The 17,254-nt window shown below is 35.8% G+C and overlaps 1 protein-coding gene and 1 pseudogene across 3 annotated transcripts; both read right to left on the bottom strand.

Annotated features, from left to right (window-relative positions):
* Positions 1–1,530: 1,530 nt before the first annotated feature.
* Positions 1,531–4,992, bottom strand: LOC143565415 (uncharacterized; annotated as a pseudogene). Its single transcript, XR_013141065.1, has 10 exons — positions 4,887–4,992; positions 4,708–4,834; positions 4,527–4,612; positions 4,356–4,456; positions 4,158–4,253; positions 3,377–3,430; positions 3,054–3,202; positions 2,851–2,968; positions 2,043–2,130; positions 1,531–1,965 (listed from the first exon to the last, which is right to left on the bottom strand). The product of XR_013141065.1 is annotated as an uncharacterized LOC143565415 (transcript).
* Positions 4,993–5,853: 861 nt separating this feature from the next.
* On the bottom strand, positions 5,854–10,319 carry LOC143565420 (uncharacterized). Of its 2 annotated transcripts, XM_077052395.1 has the most exons (9): positions 10,236–10,319; positions 9,241–9,456; positions 8,601–8,841; positions 8,372–8,522; positions 7,755–7,977; positions 7,587–7,678; positions 7,378–7,513; positions 6,588–6,919; positions 5,855–6,220 (listed from the first exon to the last, which is right to left on the bottom strand). In XM_077052395.1, exons 2-9 carry the CDS (start codon positions 9,453–9,455, stop codon positions 5,970–5,972), a joined length of 1,641 nt encoding a protein of 546 aa, XP_076908510.1. In that variant the 5' UTR covers position 9,456; positions 10,236–10,319; the 3' UTR covers positions 5,855–5,969. The 2 variants fall into 2 exon arrangements, with proteins under 2 accessions (XP_076908509.1, XP_076908510.1); XM_077052394.1 differs by lacking the exon at positions 10,236–10,319 and having other exon boundaries at positions 5,854–6,220; positions 9,241–9,555.
* Between the last annotated feature and the right edge of the window lie 6,935 nt (positions 10,320–17,254).

Here is a 17,254-nt window from a genome sequence, read left to right as displayed (position 1 = left end):
GTTTGTGTACTTGTTAAACCACTCCCAAAACTATAAAACACACTCCAAACCACAATTAACCTTAAACCGACAACAAATGGCAACCCGTGTGGTGCCGACCAAACATCGGTAGTTAAACTAACCATGGCTTCTAAAGAATGAAAAGACTCGATTAACTCTTTTTTAGCACACTCCCACAACCTGATACAATGACGTCTTAAGGTAGTACGACTTACATGTGTGTATCTCGGTTGTAGAGTTTCGCGAATCAACGACGTCAACTCCGGGTCATCAAAGTGGTTAAACGGCAAACCTCGTTAAATAACGAACTTTGCCATTCTATCTTGAACTTTGGTCGTGTTGTAACGAAATAGTGTACCATCTTTACCCAAGTCAATTTGATCGGTCGCGCCAATCCCTTTCAACGCCTTGCAATATGGCTTCTCGATGTGCTTTCTCAAAGTAGAGTTGGAATCGTGCTTTAATATTGAACCACATAGTTTGCAACGAGCCTTTTGATAACCTTCGTCATCCACAATCAAATCCCAATTCTTCCATACGTCTTGGTTGCGGTTATGGTTGACTACCGTAACAACCCTTGGGTCCTCCGTAACAGGAACGGGGGCAACAAAAACACTCTTCTTAGCCTTGTTGTTAGTTTTTTTGATGGGTGCCATAATAATATTTAGTTGGATGGTCGGGTAAAGGAACGGGTTTGCTAAAGGAGTAGTATTGTAGTTTGTTTTTGAGTTTGGTGGTGAAACAAGTAATGGAAACAACTTATATATAGGTTTGGCCTAAAAACCGGTTCCAACGGCTATATTACCGTTGGAACCGGTTCCAACGGATCTATTGTCTTAAAAACCGGTTCCAACGGCTATATTACCGTTGGAACCGGTTCCAACGGCTAATTGGTGTCTAAAAAAACCGGTTCCAACGGCTATATTACCGTTGGAACCGGTTCCAACGGCTAGTTTGACTTTTGTTTGACCCTTCAAAAAAACCCGTCGGAACCGGTTATTCCGGGTACGAACCAAACCGGTTCCAATTAAGAACCGGGTAGGAACCGGTTTGGAACCGGTACTGACATATAAATATTAGAACCGGGTACGATTTTCGGCTACAAAAATACCCAAACCGGGTATTGTTCCAACCGGGTTGGAACTGGAACCGGTTCCGGTTCGGTTCCACCGGTTAGGTTCCGGAACCGGTTTTTTTGTGCACGTCTAACCCAAACAATTCACACTTTGTATTTAATAATTTGCCAACCACCTTCTTCCTCAATCATCACCATCAGAAATCACACACACATGCATATGATACTCACTTGATTATTGAACACAAATCAAACAGTTCCGCTCGCAGGCGTCAGATTGAATTCAGTTCTCTACGCGAACAAACAACTGCAAGCGTCATATACGTCGATTTATTCATTTCGTTTAGTTAAAACCATATCAACAGTTGAAAGCATTGCAATTATAGTTAAAAATCATAAAAAAATCATTTTGAACTTGAAGTATATGAATACATACACACACACACATCACTCTCTTTTGTTTTGTTTCTATATGAACCTGTTGTTGACTTCTTATGGTTTTACAACATCAAGTATAATCAAGAATAATAAAAGTTATAGCATCCTGCTGCTGCTGGAGTCACTCTCATTACTTTACTGTTCATCGTTTCCTTCAGTTGTATGAGAAAAGCTATAGTAGAAACGTACTCTCTCGTTTCGTGTTAAAATGTTACATCAAGATATGTTGACCTTTATCAATACAGCACCATACCATCATGATGTGAATCCTGCGCCCACTCTGACTGGTCTTATACGTCTTGGAACCCTTCGTATGTACTCAAATGCTAATACCAAAATGCTAAACATGTATAGCATGAAGCGCCTAATTGTTCCAGTCTTGGTAGATACATTGCTGTCACCTCCTTCCGACTTGTAGTCGCTAGACAAATTCCAGCTCTTAGACCAGAAACCTGATAACAAAAAGAATGCATACTGGTTTGTTATGACTTATTTTGTTAGCCTAATTGATAGCTAGGTTTTAACTTACTAGTGCTCTTGTCTGTCAAATTGGTCCAGTCATGTGGGCTTGTCTTGCCTTCTGCTGCCTTTATCAGTTCAAGCAAAGCTTCATTGACCTGAATTTGTAATTCTTTTTATAGGTACAAGTGAAACAACACCAGATTTGACTTCATAGTTGGCTAAGTGATTTTGCTCAAACTTTTTTATAACGATAAAAACCGCTCAAGTAAGTTTTTCATAATTGTTTTGAATGACCTAATTGGAACAATTATAAAACTTGGTTATTATTTCTTGACTATTTTCCTACAAAAATTACCTTCTACTTCTGGTTACGCTTGAATCAAATAATCACAAAATAGTAACCAAGATTCATATATGTTCCACTTAGGTCAAAAAAATTAACATTTATAAAAAGTTTCACAACAATGGAACAATATTTAAACTTGAGTGGTTTTTGTGGTTGTATAAAAAGTGCGTGTGACTTTAGTGTTCAGTTTAGCAGCTTGGACGGGTTGGTCAATAACGGGTAACATAGATACTGTTGAAATGAGCCCGAGCAAAGTCCGGTTCAAAACACTTGTTGTCCAAAACTTTAAGAATTTTTATGAGCCATTACTGTCAACAATACCTACATATATTACATTATTCCATGTACTCTATAAGGTACCCAAAACTTTGGGCGGGCTTTCGACCCCCTCTTAAAGCTATTTTCTATTGGTGATAAGCATGCTAAATTACAAGTTTACCACATACAAAAAATATACTTTTGAGACACAAAATTTATCAAGTTCTGAATTATTTACGAAAAGACAACCTTAACAATACACTTTATATACCTCTTTGGTCCTCTCATGACTCACAAGGTGACCTCCATGAAGTTCCACCATCTTTGCAAGTGGATATAGTTTCTTTGCAAGCCTCCTTGCATGGGATACTTGAGCAATAACGTCATATCTAGACATTAACACACCATTAGTTTCTAAACTGATACATAGTAAATGCAAAAATAAAGGGGAAAAAACCCGTAAAATTCTTATACCTGCCATGAATGACTGATATTAGAAAGCCTTCATTCCGGATCATTTCTATATCCGTTCTAGAAATTTTGTGTGTCCAGCATGCACTAAACTGACCATTTAACCCATGATTGGATTGCATCCCACTTGATGAAATCGCTTTAACATATTCCTGAAAAATGTAAAATCAGGAACATTTGATGATAAATGATAATCAAGATATAATGGTTTGAAATGAATGTGTTGGAAACCTTAAGATTCTAATTTCTTCAATATAAAACATGGTAAAATAAAATCCATGTTTTAGATACCAAAATTTGTACTTAGATTGGCATATGGTTCTTACTTTATATAGTACTGCTCGTCTTGTTTCAACTCCAACATAGCCTTCAAGATACTCCTACAGAGTACAAAATACAACTTGTTAACATCATAACAAACAAACTACTTGATTCTGTACTTGATATGTATTTTACATATTTATACATGTACATCTTGTCACATGAATACACTAATAACTAATGTTAACTAAACTATAAACTAGCTAGTTAGAATTATAAGATCCCATTTAAAACCACTAAGATACTTGAAAACTCGCGAAAACCACCTCTAACAACTGATAATTTTCTTCATTCTTTTATATTAACAATTACCAAAACCAAAATAAAATAAAAACAAAATATATGAATTTCACAAAAGTACATATATGTAGCTTGTAATCTACATAAATATTACCTCATATGAGATACATATACGCTCTTTGCAAGATACATATATGTAGTTCCGCAATGTACATATTGTTTGATATTTCTTTTTGGTTTTGACAATTTTAATAACATATACATAAATTAAAAAATAAGTATTTATAAATGGTTTTCAAGTTAAAAGTGGTTTTCGTGGAAACCCACCACTACTTGATTATTGACTAGTGTGTGACCCATTGAAATCTTAAACATCAACAGGTGGCCTTTAAGGGGTTAACAACAAAAACGAGTGTGTGTTGAATTCGAACCTAAAAACTCTACTGATGCACTGCACAAAACAGTTGTTAGCAATCACTTTTAAATAGCCTTTAAATAGTTAATATAGTACAAGTTTGAACAGAACAAAAGAGGATCATCGTAAACCTGGGTGTAATGAGTGTCTAGGTCAACGGCTGCCCTTTGCTCAGGAGTTTTAGCCCTTAGAAAACGAACCGCAATGGACAAGGTTTGACGGTCAAGCTGAAGAAATGAAAATGAAATTAGAAGATTAAGCAGATAATTACTTTGAAATAAGACATTCATCAGACAATATGCCACTAACTAATAAGGATATGTGTGTACTTTAGGAAGGCATTCGTAGCCTCCACCTGTTACATTAAGTAAAGCCAAAGACACAATCCTTTCTGGGAAAAGGGCAGCGAGTTTGGAAGCTATCATACCACCTGTGCAAGAAAATCATATATATATATATATGTTTGTGTAACACAAACCATAAGGATATATATATCTTACCCATTGAGTGGCCAAACACATGAGCTTTCTTCCAACCCAAGTGGTCCATTACGAGATTTAGGTTTTCTTGTATAGAAATCGAAAACCCACAAAGTAATTGGTCAAAATAAACACTAACAATTGTAGCAGGTAGAAAGTGATGTATTAAAACAAACAGTAAAAGAAGAAGTGTGATCCTTAGGTATAATCTGATGTTTTGATTGGAATAGAGCTACGACCAACTCCTCGGTTATCAATGGCACACACCTTTCTCATTGTTTGGTTTCACAAGACCCTCAATTTGTGGGTTCCATGGGCGGCTGCCAAACCTGAATGAACCATTTACATAATAGGGGAATGAATGTGTATTTTGTTAATAACAATAACCTACCTATGATCATTAGGACTTTGCCGTAGGTTTTGTAAAATATGTTAATACCCTTGTTCGCCTCCGCTCTGGTATTCTCCGACCTTGCACAACGGCATCCTGAGGAAGGAATTATTATTGATATTTTCTTTTTGGTGTGTATGTATGAGAGAGAGAGATTATGTGTTGAGGTCTTAAGCTTCGGCGCTGTGAAGAATTATTATTATTTTATGGAAAATAATATATAGGAATTTGGTCGGCCAAACCAGTATGTTTGGTCACGCTCATCTTTCTTTCTTTCTTTCTATCTCATATATCCTTCCTATTTCATGCTCAAAATCATATAAACATGCTTGTTTATTATAACATACTATTCATTCATCCCCTTTAAAAAACCAAATTTAACATTTTAAAAAAAACGGGTTTAATCGGGGTATTTTCATGAGCTGAGAATCTTAAATTCAGGTATGAGTGTGTTGTCATCTGAAAACTAATACCATCATTAGCCTCATTACAACAAGAGGGGCTTCTGTAACAATTTGCTGGAGTCTTCTATTTATTGCCGGAGGTATGGATTGCTTAATGGGCCTTGTCATTAGAATATTCGGTTTGTTCATTCCGCAGCTGTCATAGTGGAGATTCTATTTATTGCCGGAGGTATGGATTGCTTAATGGGCCTTGTCATTAGAATATTCGGTTTGTTCATTCCGCAGCTGTCATAGTGGAGATTGTAGATGCCGTTTTGCACTGTCCCACTACCTTGTTTGTATTAATTCTTGCACGACTCTCAAACGGATGGTGGTCCTAGGTGTACCTCCAACTGCATGGCATTCTTGGGCTATGTGCTCCAACGGGTGCGTGTGATTCCCTTTTTGACGTTTTCCCAGTTTTTCGAGACCTGACCCGGATCATATCGCTTCACCATCATGCTTATTTTGAAAGATATTTAAATATTACAGAAAAAAACTAAATATTATTATCTTAGTTAATTTAGAAGAGTAAAAGAAATATAACATCAAACATCTTTTCTACACAATATGTTATATGATAATATAACTAATAATAGCTTTATAGGTACAACTACTAATCTAAACACACTAATATTGAATCTGTTGTTTAAATTTACTTCTAAGTAAAGACAATCTCCTTTGAAAAGGGACCTTTTGATCTTTAATCCCAAGCCTGTCCATGAAAAAAACAATCTTCTTTAAAGTTTCGACGACTTGTTCACTTTCATCACCGAATGCTTTATCTTGTATGCTTAGATTCCTCTTCAGCAGATCTAATATCTCACCATCATCTCTTCCCATTCTTTTCTGAATGCATATTAAACAGTCCAATGCCTCCCCTGTAATTACATAACCATCAAAACGCATCGAAACAGATAACGTTTAAGGATTCATGTTTTTAAGGATCGTAATCAGCACGCTTTATCAAACAGTTCATTCGTATAAAACAGAACACACGGGGTTTGAGCCAAACACATTTTGATCATTTACTGTTCATATATGTTAAGATAGTCAAAATCAAACTTGGTTTAGGGGTAGTTGCAAATGAATACAAACTTGCAACTATATTGACATGTGACGATTTAACCAATAGTTGACTTTGAGTACTTTGACTTTATTTATTTATATATATATAAATTTTTTTATTTTCAGTTTTGCAAATTACAGAGTGAAACAAAGTAGAAGGCTGGTCGGTTGTTGGCTTACCAACGGGTAAAGAGGCATCTCCAAACGCTTTCTCACGAACGTGCAAGACCTCAAGAGCCAGTTGCTCAGCTTCTTCATCATGATTCATGTTGTAAAGAGTTACAGCAAGTTGTAACATCACAAATGTAATTGAAGGATCATCTGGGCCCACGGTCTTTTTCATAATTTCTAAACTTGATCTTAAAAGCCGCTCAGCTTCTACATAATTCTTGGAACGTGAATATGAGGTTGCGAGATTTGTAATGTGGGTTATAAAACTTGGATCATCTTCTCCTTTGTATTTCTTGGTTATTGACAAACATTTTCCCAAAAGTTCCCGCCCTTCTTCTTCTCTGAAAATAAACAAGTTATGCTAATCAGGTCAGATAACGGATCAAAATCTATTCGAGTCAGAACTGGCCATTTTTATGCGCTGGTCAAAGTGTGTCGGGACAGGTTCACTCATAAACTTTTAGTTTTTGTATTTGTATATAATTAATAATTATATATGATTACAGAAACTATAATTCTTTAAAACAAGATACAGGACATTGTAAATATATGAATACAGGATTTGGTGACTTTGTGTTTTGTAAAAATTAATGCATCAAATATGATTATAATAATAAGGTAATTCATTTTTAAATAAAGCAACTTAGAAGATAGTAATCATACTCAACCCGTTTTAACTCTTATCTGAACCATTTGATCCGTTTAATTATTATCTATTGTGTCTATAGACCCTTTAACAATAAACTACAACACCAAGAATTAACCCGTAAGCATGAGAAACTAGACAAACAGATCATACCTTCCTACAGCATGAAGCAACTCTGCAAGGTCTATCCGTGTCTGCTCCAATATGCTGTCATCTAAATTCATACCTTTTGAATTCTCAAGCACCTGAAGGGCATTTTTGTACAATTTAATGGCTGAATCTGCGTCTCCTGTTATTGAAATCACAAATAAAATTTTTAAAACATTAGTTTGATGGCTGAATCTGCATCTCCATAAGCATACCTTTTGCACACTTTGCATTAGCTAGAGAGCACATCGCCAATCCAACTCTTTGATCATTTTTTCCATATAACTTGGTATATATGCCTACAATTCTAAGCTTAACCAAGAGACAAAATGAATAATATATAAACTAGTATTTATAAATAAAAGCTAAGCAATGAAGCAAACCTCATAAGAGCATTTTCAGCATCTTCAGTTTTTCCTTGTTTTATTAAAAGATTGCCGAGAGCATTCAAAGGTACCACTAGTTCCTTGCTTTCTGCTCCCAAATTCGACTTCAATATGGAGATAATTCGATTATAAACATCAACTGCCTTTGTTGCTCTACCAGCAGAACCAAGAGCCTTGCCCACTCCCAATAATGGCATAACAAGTGAAGTACTATTATCCCCTAAAGAAATTTAAAAAAAAAAAACCCAATCATCATTTTGACCTAGTAAAACAAAAGCAACCAATGATGTATATACTACTTTGCAGGACACGCAAGTATGTGTTTGGTTTCATTTATACAAAATTTGGCCAAAACATTATAACATATTGGATAATTACAAAAACAGGCTAGTACTTTACACACCAAATAAGCTTTTGATAGATTGTTAGTTACACATGTTGAAGGCATTTTCGTCATTAGGTGTGTTTTCGAGTGGATACGGTATAAACAAAACCATATACAAACTTAATGTGCCAATGCACCAAACTACAAAAGTCTTTACATAAGCAGAACTGACCAATCAGTACATCAAAATATTTCATAAACAATATAAAAAGAATAAATTTAGTCTTACCATGATTCCTCTCCAAAATTTCAAGGGCTCTCTTGTACAAAAGCATGGATTTCTCAAACCTCCCTAAAGTTGAATGCATGCTCCCCATGTGTGTCAGTATCGAATCAAGAAGAGGCTCATCATCTCCCAAATCATGCACAATCTCATTCAACTGGGTCAAAACAGAGTCACACAATTAGGATTACATTAATAATATTTAATAAAAAAAGTTAATGTGAAAGCGCATTACCGTGTTTAAAATAGATTTAACCATCTTAAAGTCTCCGACAGCAGTGTAGCCCAATGCTATAACATCCAAAACAGCAGTTACTTGTATGGTTTTATCTCCCGCGTTCATTTGTTCTTTCACAGCTTCATAATTTGCTTCAAGTAGATCAAGAGCATCATCTTTATTCCCCATTTTTATTAGGCTTTTGATTTCCGAAAACAGTTCTTCTAACTTCATTTCAAGATTATCTCCCAGTTTTTTTCTATAGCCATCAAAGAACTTGTTAGAGTTGCTAGCATGTATGAATAGCAGCATATAAATCTAAAATAATTTTGTGCAAACGTATACACGTATTTTGCCTGTTATTAAGTTATTTATCAAATTATAAGGATTTCAATATGATAATAAAGAACATTAAAAGAAAGAAGTCTAATATCTTGATTATTGAATCAAGCAACTTAGCACGTTGTATGCTAAAAAAATACACGTTTTGACTTTTAACTTGTTTGGCTTGTTCCCTTTTAAGCTAAACAAAAATGGGTTGAAACTATATATGGGATGAAAAGTCAAAGAGCATCAACATATATCCTGTCACAATGCAGTTACAAGAAGGTCAAGCCATGGTCACAACACATGACGGGGTCATCTACATAGAGGCTACCTTTGAGATTGATCTGAAGCAGCAACAAGCGGAGCAGCAACATGCAATGATTTGGCAGTAGTAGCATAACATCTAAAGCCCAAACACGGAGTAGATATCCCACCGGGCAGCAGATACAAGTAGCTGGTTCCTTTTGGGGGGTGGATAAAATATTTAACGATCCCTTTGTGTAACAAGTCAGAGTGAATAATGCTTGGACACAAACCGACAGTCATCCTGTATAAGAACATCAAGTGCTAAACTGTATAAAATTCACAGCAGGAGTCGATTGATATATAGCATGTTGAACAAGGCGGTGTTGATGAATTAGTGTAAGAAAAAAGCATGATAATCCTGCTGCTGATAAATGGTCATCATCATCATCATCATCGTACTCAGTATATCCCACCAATAGCAAAGCTATGGCAGGGTCTGAGGAGGGTAAGATGTAGACAGCCTTACCTCTACCCCATGGGGATAAAGAGGCTGCTTCCGGTGAGACCCCCGGCTCTATAGTAGTTTTGCATCAAGCCTTGGACATAAGGCACATAACACTCAATCATCGGGACGCTGGCTGATTGGTGCATGTACCCTTGTCTTTCGGCTATCAACGCCACCACATGATGCCTGATTAACCTTCCATCACTTTTAACGTTATTTTCACGAGATTAGTAAAATAACGTCAAAATTAGTTTTGCCCACCCGAGGGTTCACACATATATACATTATATGCGCGCACCGCAAGCAGGGCACCTGCTGATAAATGGTAAGTATGTGTAGAGATTTTGTAACAACAAAAAGCTAGGTAAGTATGATGCTCCAAAAGGCCAATAATAACCAGAATGATATCTCTGTTAGGTTCCAAATATAATATTCATTGAAATTGGCATTACGACGAAACCTTAACAGCAATTGAAGACGCGTATTATAATTGGTAGGTACTACTGAACTCAACTCAAGTGTTGGATAGCAGTGATGATACAAAAAAATAATAATAATAAAGAGAAGAAACGTACGCTTGCTTATCTATCTATTTATCTTCGGCGGCGATACCGGAGAAGAAGAACTCAATCACTGACTGACGATGGCGTATGACGGTCCAATGGTTCAGCCTGGTATAGGATAACTTCTTATTATTATTAGAGTAAAGTGACATTTTAGTCCTGGTTCGGCAAATAATGCGAATTTAGTCCACAAAGTTTATTTTTTGTATATGGACCCTTCACGTTTCCCAGTTCTTGCCAATTACATTCAAATCACTAACCCCGTTAAATTTTATCGTTAACTCAGGGGTAGACATGTCTTTTCAGTATTTCTTTATTATAATACTTATTTCAGTGAACTGCGGGTTTCGTCCTTGTGGTTTGTACAAATCTGCGGTTTTAGTCCAATAGTTTTAAGTTTGCAATTTTCTTCCCTATGGTTTCATTTCACTTGCAATTAAACTCGAATTCCCTAATCTCGTTAAGTTTGGTTGTTAAACCCATCGGTGTGCCATTCACGTGAGGGGCAATTTTGTTCCTTCTTTTATCCCCTTTTCCCCAAATACACCCCAGCCCCTCATGTGAGGGGGTTGCAAATTAGGGCTGAGGTTTATTTGGAGAGAAAAAAAGACAAAATTGATCGTCACATGAGGGGCACACAAATGGGTTAACGACAAGACTTAACAAGGTTAATAAATTCGAGTTTAATTGCAAGTGAAATGAAATCATAAGGAAGAAAATTGCAAATTTGAAACTACTGGACTAAAACTGCAGCTTTTGACAAACCAGAGGGACGAAAACCGCAGTTCACCAAAATACGTATTATAATAAAGAAATGGTGAAAATACATGTCTACCTTTGACTTAACGATAAAATTTAACGGGGTTAGTGATTTGGATGTAATTGACAAGAACTGGGAAACGCGGAGAGTCCATATGCAAAAAATAAACTTTTTGGACTAAATTCGCATGATTTGCCAAACCACAAGGACTAAAATGACACTTTACTCTTATTATTATTATTACATTATTATTTATTACAACTTTTATTTATTTATTTATTGAAATTTCTTATGTGATAGGTCGTCGTACTTTTCAAATTTGGAGAGTCTCGTTGTCTCACTCTGACCAGACCATTTTGTCTTAATCGGGGTCACGTTGGTTTGGGTCTCCCCTAGAAACCACATTGTTGGTTGTCACTTAGTAGTCGTGCCACACAAAAGCATAACTCTCTTGCGTAACATAAGGTAGTTTGGACTTAGATACATAAAAGGTTTTCATTTTATTTTATTTATTTGATTTGTTAATTGCTTGAATAATTATATATAAAAGAAGGGAAAATTCCCAAAATGTCCCATTTTTAAATAGAGATTCCAAATATACCCATTCAAAATTCAAATTCCCCATTTGTCATTTTATTAACTCGTTTTCGGTTCTACGTTAGAAAATCTAAACGATATGTTTCTTAACTCGCCGCATCCCCTCCATATTAGCTCATAACACCTCGTCTCCCCACCATGTTAGCTCACAACTCATCGTCTCCCCTCCATGTTAGCTCAAAACCCGTCGTCTCACCTCCATATTAGCTCATAACCCGTCGTCTCCCCTCCATACTAGCTCATAACCAGTTGCTTCATCACCATATTAGCTCAAAACTCATTATCTCCTCTCCATGTTAGCTCAAAACCCGTCGTCTCCCCACTGTGTTAGCTAAAAAATTAAATCTAATATATCTTGTTATTTAAAAATATATATCTAAGAAAGGTACACATAAAATAATTTGATGGTATGCATGACTTTTCTAATCATATTATTATCCAAAATCCAATATACAAGAACTTAAAAACTAATAAAATTTAAAATATTTAAATATTTTTTAATTAAAGAATTTGTTTTTTAGCTAACACATGGTGGAGACGACGAGTTTTGAGCTAACATGGAAAGGAGACAATGGGGTTTGAGCTTACATGGCGGGGAGACGACGAGTTATGAGCTAATATGGAGGGGAGACGACGAGTTAAGAAACATGTCCTCTCGATTTTCTAACGTAGAGCCAAAGACGAGTTAGTAAAGGGACAAAAGGGAAATTTGAATTTTCTAAGGGCATATTTAGAATCTCTATCTAAAAATGTGACATTTTGAGAATTTTCCTATAAAATAAAAATCAATTGTGTCACATCTTCTACTGTTTGTTATGCCTATCTAAATATTTTTGGTACAACTTCTTCTCTGCACAGATTCTACACATCATGTTTTCTTGAACACATACACTCTCCCGACCATTTCCTTTTATATCTGATACTTTCACCTCTACATTGTCTTCAGTTCTTCATCCCCTCTTCAGGCTTCTTCATGCAAACAAGTTCCAGTATCAATTCCTTATATATCTTTGGAACTTCTCTTTTATCACCATTTATATTTAATATCTTTGAAACTAACGGGCAACTAATTTCTCTGTTATTTTTTAAAAATAACTATTATACTATTTCTTTTAACCCAAAAAAAAAATACCTCTTATTTTAATCTCTCTCTCTTCATCAATAATCTCATTTGTGTTGTATATGCAACTAGGTTATTAACCCGTGTACGACACGGGTGGAAATATTGATATTTTAGAACAAACACATGTCATTTGAAAGGACAACATAAGTTGTTATATGTTATTTGGGACAACAACATACTTAAAGTTGTAAATGATATTGGTATGAAAACAAATGGTTGTGAAACACAAAGATAAACCCAAATAATATTCAAATTACAATCTTTGAAAACATAATCAAAGGTTAAAAATGTAAAATTTATAAGCTACAAAAAAGACTTACTTATAAACCATATTTATTATTTATTTGTAACTTTGTCTTCCTTGTTTAATATAAGAATTTTTGCACCACTCTTCGCTCTTGATAAATCTACATAGAGTTGTCTATGTGTAAACACCGGGTCTCTGAGATATATGTCAACTCTTGCTAGAGATTGAACTTGACTTTTGTTATTGTTCATTGCAAAATAGACTACAACTGGAAAAAATACATTCTCTTCAATTTAAACGAAAGTTTCTTATTTGAAGGTGTTAGACCACAATGAATTATATAAGTGCGATAACCAGTATTAATACCTGAAATAACTTACTTCAACAAAACGCATACCCAAATTTACTCGCAATTTAGTTTCATTACACAAACCATTATTCTGATCCATATTGCTTAGTAACATTATTGGCACACCGACTTTTAGAACCAATCTATGAGTCAAAATAATTTCGGTCTTTTTGATTTTATTTAGCGTAATGTGTTTATGAAAATTTTAGTTCAAATTAAAATATAAAAAAATAATTTGTATGATCTTACATAAAAACCAAAAACTATTTTTTTATATAGACCACAACTAAATTTGTGAATTTTGTTGCTAAGTATGGAAACAATATAATTTGAGTAAACCAAATATAAGTAAAAAAAATAATAGAGAAATATCTTTGTGCCTCTAATTAACATAAATTGATTCGTATAAACATCTTAATTAAAACACATATTTTAATTGGTTTTTAAGAAAATAAAATAGTATTGGATAACTGAAAATTATGTTTCGTATCATTTCTAAAAAAGAAAATAGAAAAAAGAAATGTGTAAACATACATTCAATGTTATTAAAACTTTGTTTATCAAAAATGTATAATGTAGTTAATAATAAATATATTAAAAATTATTTATAATTTTCTATTACAAGTTCCTAATTTTTAGTTAATAATATATTGATTTTTATTTACTATATTTTAGTTAATAAAAAAAATATAGTGTATTGACACGTTTAAAATAAATGTTACCGTTCAAAATGCTAATAAGTAGGTATCTTGGCGTTAAAGCTGCACGTTTAAAAAAAATGCACTTTTTTAATTCAAACTGTCAGAAGGCTTCGAAAGTACTTTCAAGCACACCTTATACAAGTGGTCACTAACCAACCCATCAAGAGTGTGCTTGAAAAACCAGAAAATTCAGGCCGATTGGCCAAATGGGCTGTGGAGCTAGGTGAACATAACATCACTTATGTCCCAAGAAAAGTTGTCAAAGCCCAAGTCTTGGCGGACTTCATTGTAGAAATCCCGAAGCAAGTCATTCCTGAAATACATACAACTGCCACTGAACCTTCTGACCTTGAAGGCTGGAAGCTTTTTACCGATGGAGCTTCCAGCATTGAAGGGTTAGGAGCTGGGCTCATTTTAATCAACCCCGAAGGGTTAGAATTTACATATGCTCTCCGACTTGAATTTCAGACCACCAACAACGAAGCTGAATATGAAGCATTGATCGCTGGTCTGAAAATTGCCAAAGAGATGAAGATCCAAAAGCTACAAGTCTTCACAGACTCGTTACTTGTTCAAGTCAAGTCAATGATAGCTATGTAGCAAAAGAGCCCAACATGAAGAAGTATCATGATAAGGCAAAGGAATTGATGAACACGTTTCAAGAATGCACCATTAAACAAGTCCCAAGATCACAAAGCAAAAGAGCCGATGCCCTGAGCAAACTGACATCCCTCACATTTGCACACCTCACCAAAAAAGTATTGATAGAAGTGTTGAAAACTCCTTCAATTCAAGAATTGGAGGTTCAAGACGTAATCACTGAAGAAAGTCCCAATTGGATGACTCCCATAGAAAAGTTCCTCAAAAATGGTGAGTTACCTCTGGACCAGACAGAGGCTAAAAGGGTTCGAATCAAGTCCCGACAGTATGTGTTGCAAGGAGAAACCCTTTATAAAAAAGCTTACCTTGCACCACTACTAAGATGTGTGGGCCCTGAACAAAGTCAATATCTGATCAAAGAGGTTCACGAGGGGATATGTGGAGCTCATTTTGGGCCAAGAACGGTGGTTGCAAAATGATGAACCTCGGATACTTCTGGCCCACAATGCACCGAGATGCAACAGAATAACTTAATAAATGTGAAGCTTGTCAAATTCATGCACCGGTTCCTAAAAGCCCTAAACACGATCTAGTTCCCATCTCCTCGGCTTGGCCATTCCACAAGTGGGGAATGGATATCGTTTGTCCATTCCCACCAGCTAAGGGTGGGGTAAAATTTTTGTTAGTAGCCGTTGACTACTTCACCAAGTGGCCTGAAGTCAAACCACTTGCAAAAATAACGGGCAAACAAGTCATCGACTTTGTATGGGAAAGCATCATTTGTCGCTATGGGCTGCCAGGAGTGTTGGTCACGGATAATGGGAAACAATTTGCTGAGAAGCCTTTTAGCACATGGTGCAAGGAATTCAAAATCACCCAAGTGTTCAGCTCAGTTGCATACCCACAATCCAATGGCCAAGTTGGAAGAACAAACAGAACCATTGTGGAAGGAATCAAAGCAAGGCTGGGAAGACATAACAACAATTGGCTTGAAGAACTCCCAAATGTTCTATGGCAATAAGAACGACCGAAAAAACAAGTCACAAACGAACACCTTACAACTTAGTGTTCGGATCGGAAGCTGTAATCCCAGCATAAGTCGGATTTGTGACTCAAAGAACACTCAACATGGATATCGAATCAAACAACAATGAGACCATGTTGAATTTGCAACTCCTTGAAGAAATTTGAGACCAAGCCGCAGTACAAGAGGCTAAGTACAAGCAAAAAATGGAAGCTTATTACAATGCAAGAGTGAAACATGAACGTTTCAGGCCAGGAGATCTTGTACTCCGAAACAACGAGGCCAGCAAGAAAGAAAACCAAGGAAAAGTAGGCCCAAAATGGGAAGGACCATATACAATCCTTGAAGCTCACAAGGGTGTATCCTATAAACTGGCTGACACAGAAGGCAAAAAGCTTCCAAGACACTGGAACGGCAAAACCCTTAAAAGGTTCCATGCCAAGTCAAGAACTTAAAATGTATTTCAAGAGATGTACAACTCCATTTTTTGTAAACAAAAACCTCTTGAATGAATGATGAAGTCTTTATCATAACTTGTCTTTACTATCCTATAATCAGGTTGAGAACCTAGCAAGAAACTCCATGGCAAGGGCCATGCAAGGGGATGAGCTCCCAGGCCACATCGCTCAATAGGTTCAAGGGTTAAATGAACCTATATAAGGGGTGAGTTCCTATATCAATCCAATTCCATGAGACTTAGGAAATTTTTTCAAACAAAACTTGTCTCATAGATGGGTCTGAACAACCTACATCAATTCGTTCCTTAAGCTTTGAAAAAAGTTTACGAAACAAATATACACTAAGTAATGATATAAAGGATAGACAACATGTGCTTTTTACCTAATGAAGCCTTGAAACTAAAGTGACTGCAGCACTAAAACCTCTTAAGGAAAATTAGCTAAAAAACACATCAAACAAACAAGACAAGCAACAAAAATACAAAACATTAAATATTACGATTCATAAAAGGGCCTTTAAAGGCCATAACAAGCATCATCCATAATAGCCATCCAGGCTAAACAAGGAAATCACAAAGATTCACATAAAAGTGTTCAAACGGCCAAAAAGGCCAACAACAACCATGAAGCAGAAACCTTAAGGATTTCATGCTAAACCTAAATTGTTCAAAGTACATCACATTGTTTAAAAGTGCTAAGATAGCTACGAATTAATTGTTCAAACATTAGAAACAGTCTTTGAAGTACTAGCACCACCACTCTTGCCTTTCTTGGATTTCATCGCCTTCAAGTCACCACCAACAGCTGAACCTTCGAGACTGGCCGAATGAGACCCATCAGTATCTCCGGACAAGGTCTCTTCACTATCAACAGAGCGAGAACGTTTCTTGGATAAAGACTCAAGCACTTCAGAATAAATCTTCTCATCAAGCCCAGCTGGTTTTAAACCCTGCAAAACGGAAATGGGTTTACCAAAACAAGATGAAACTTCACCCACGTAGGGGTAAGTAAGCCTCTCCATTGCATGAACAGAATCCGAAAAAAGCTTGAAGCTTCAGAGTTGAACATAGGTGATTGCTCCAAGGTTTGACCAGACTCATGAAGTTTGAAACCAGCAACTAAACCCAAGTGTTTTCCATAGTTCAGCAACTTTGTGTAAACACTACCCAACA

The sequence above is a fragment of the Bidens hawaiensis genome, unplaced genomic scaffold, assembly GCF_021521415.1.
Source record: "Bidens hawaiensis isolate Kalapana, Puna unplaced genomic scaffold, B.hawaiensis_p1.1 tig00022329_1, whole genome shotgun sequence".
NCBI lineage: Eukaryota > Viridiplantae > Streptophyta > Magnoliopsida > Asterales > Asteraceae > Bidens > Bidens hawaiensis.
This window is presented reverse-complemented; position numbering and strand designations above follow the sequence as displayed.

Excerpts from the sequence above, each read along its gene's own strand:
- LOC143565420 (XM_077052394.1), bottom strand. The coding sequence starts at position 9,470 with ATGTTCTTATACAGGATGACTGTCGGTTTGTGTCCAAGCATTATTCAC. Across the intron at positions 8,842-9,240 it reads GCTTCAGATCAATCTCAAAG|AAAAAAACTGGGAGATAATC; the intron begins GTAGCCTCTATG and ends TGATGGCTATAG. Across the intron at positions 7,679-7,754 it reads GCTGAAAATGCTCTTATGAG|AATTGTAGGCATATATACCA; the intron begins GTTTGCTTCATT and ends GGTTAAGCTTAG.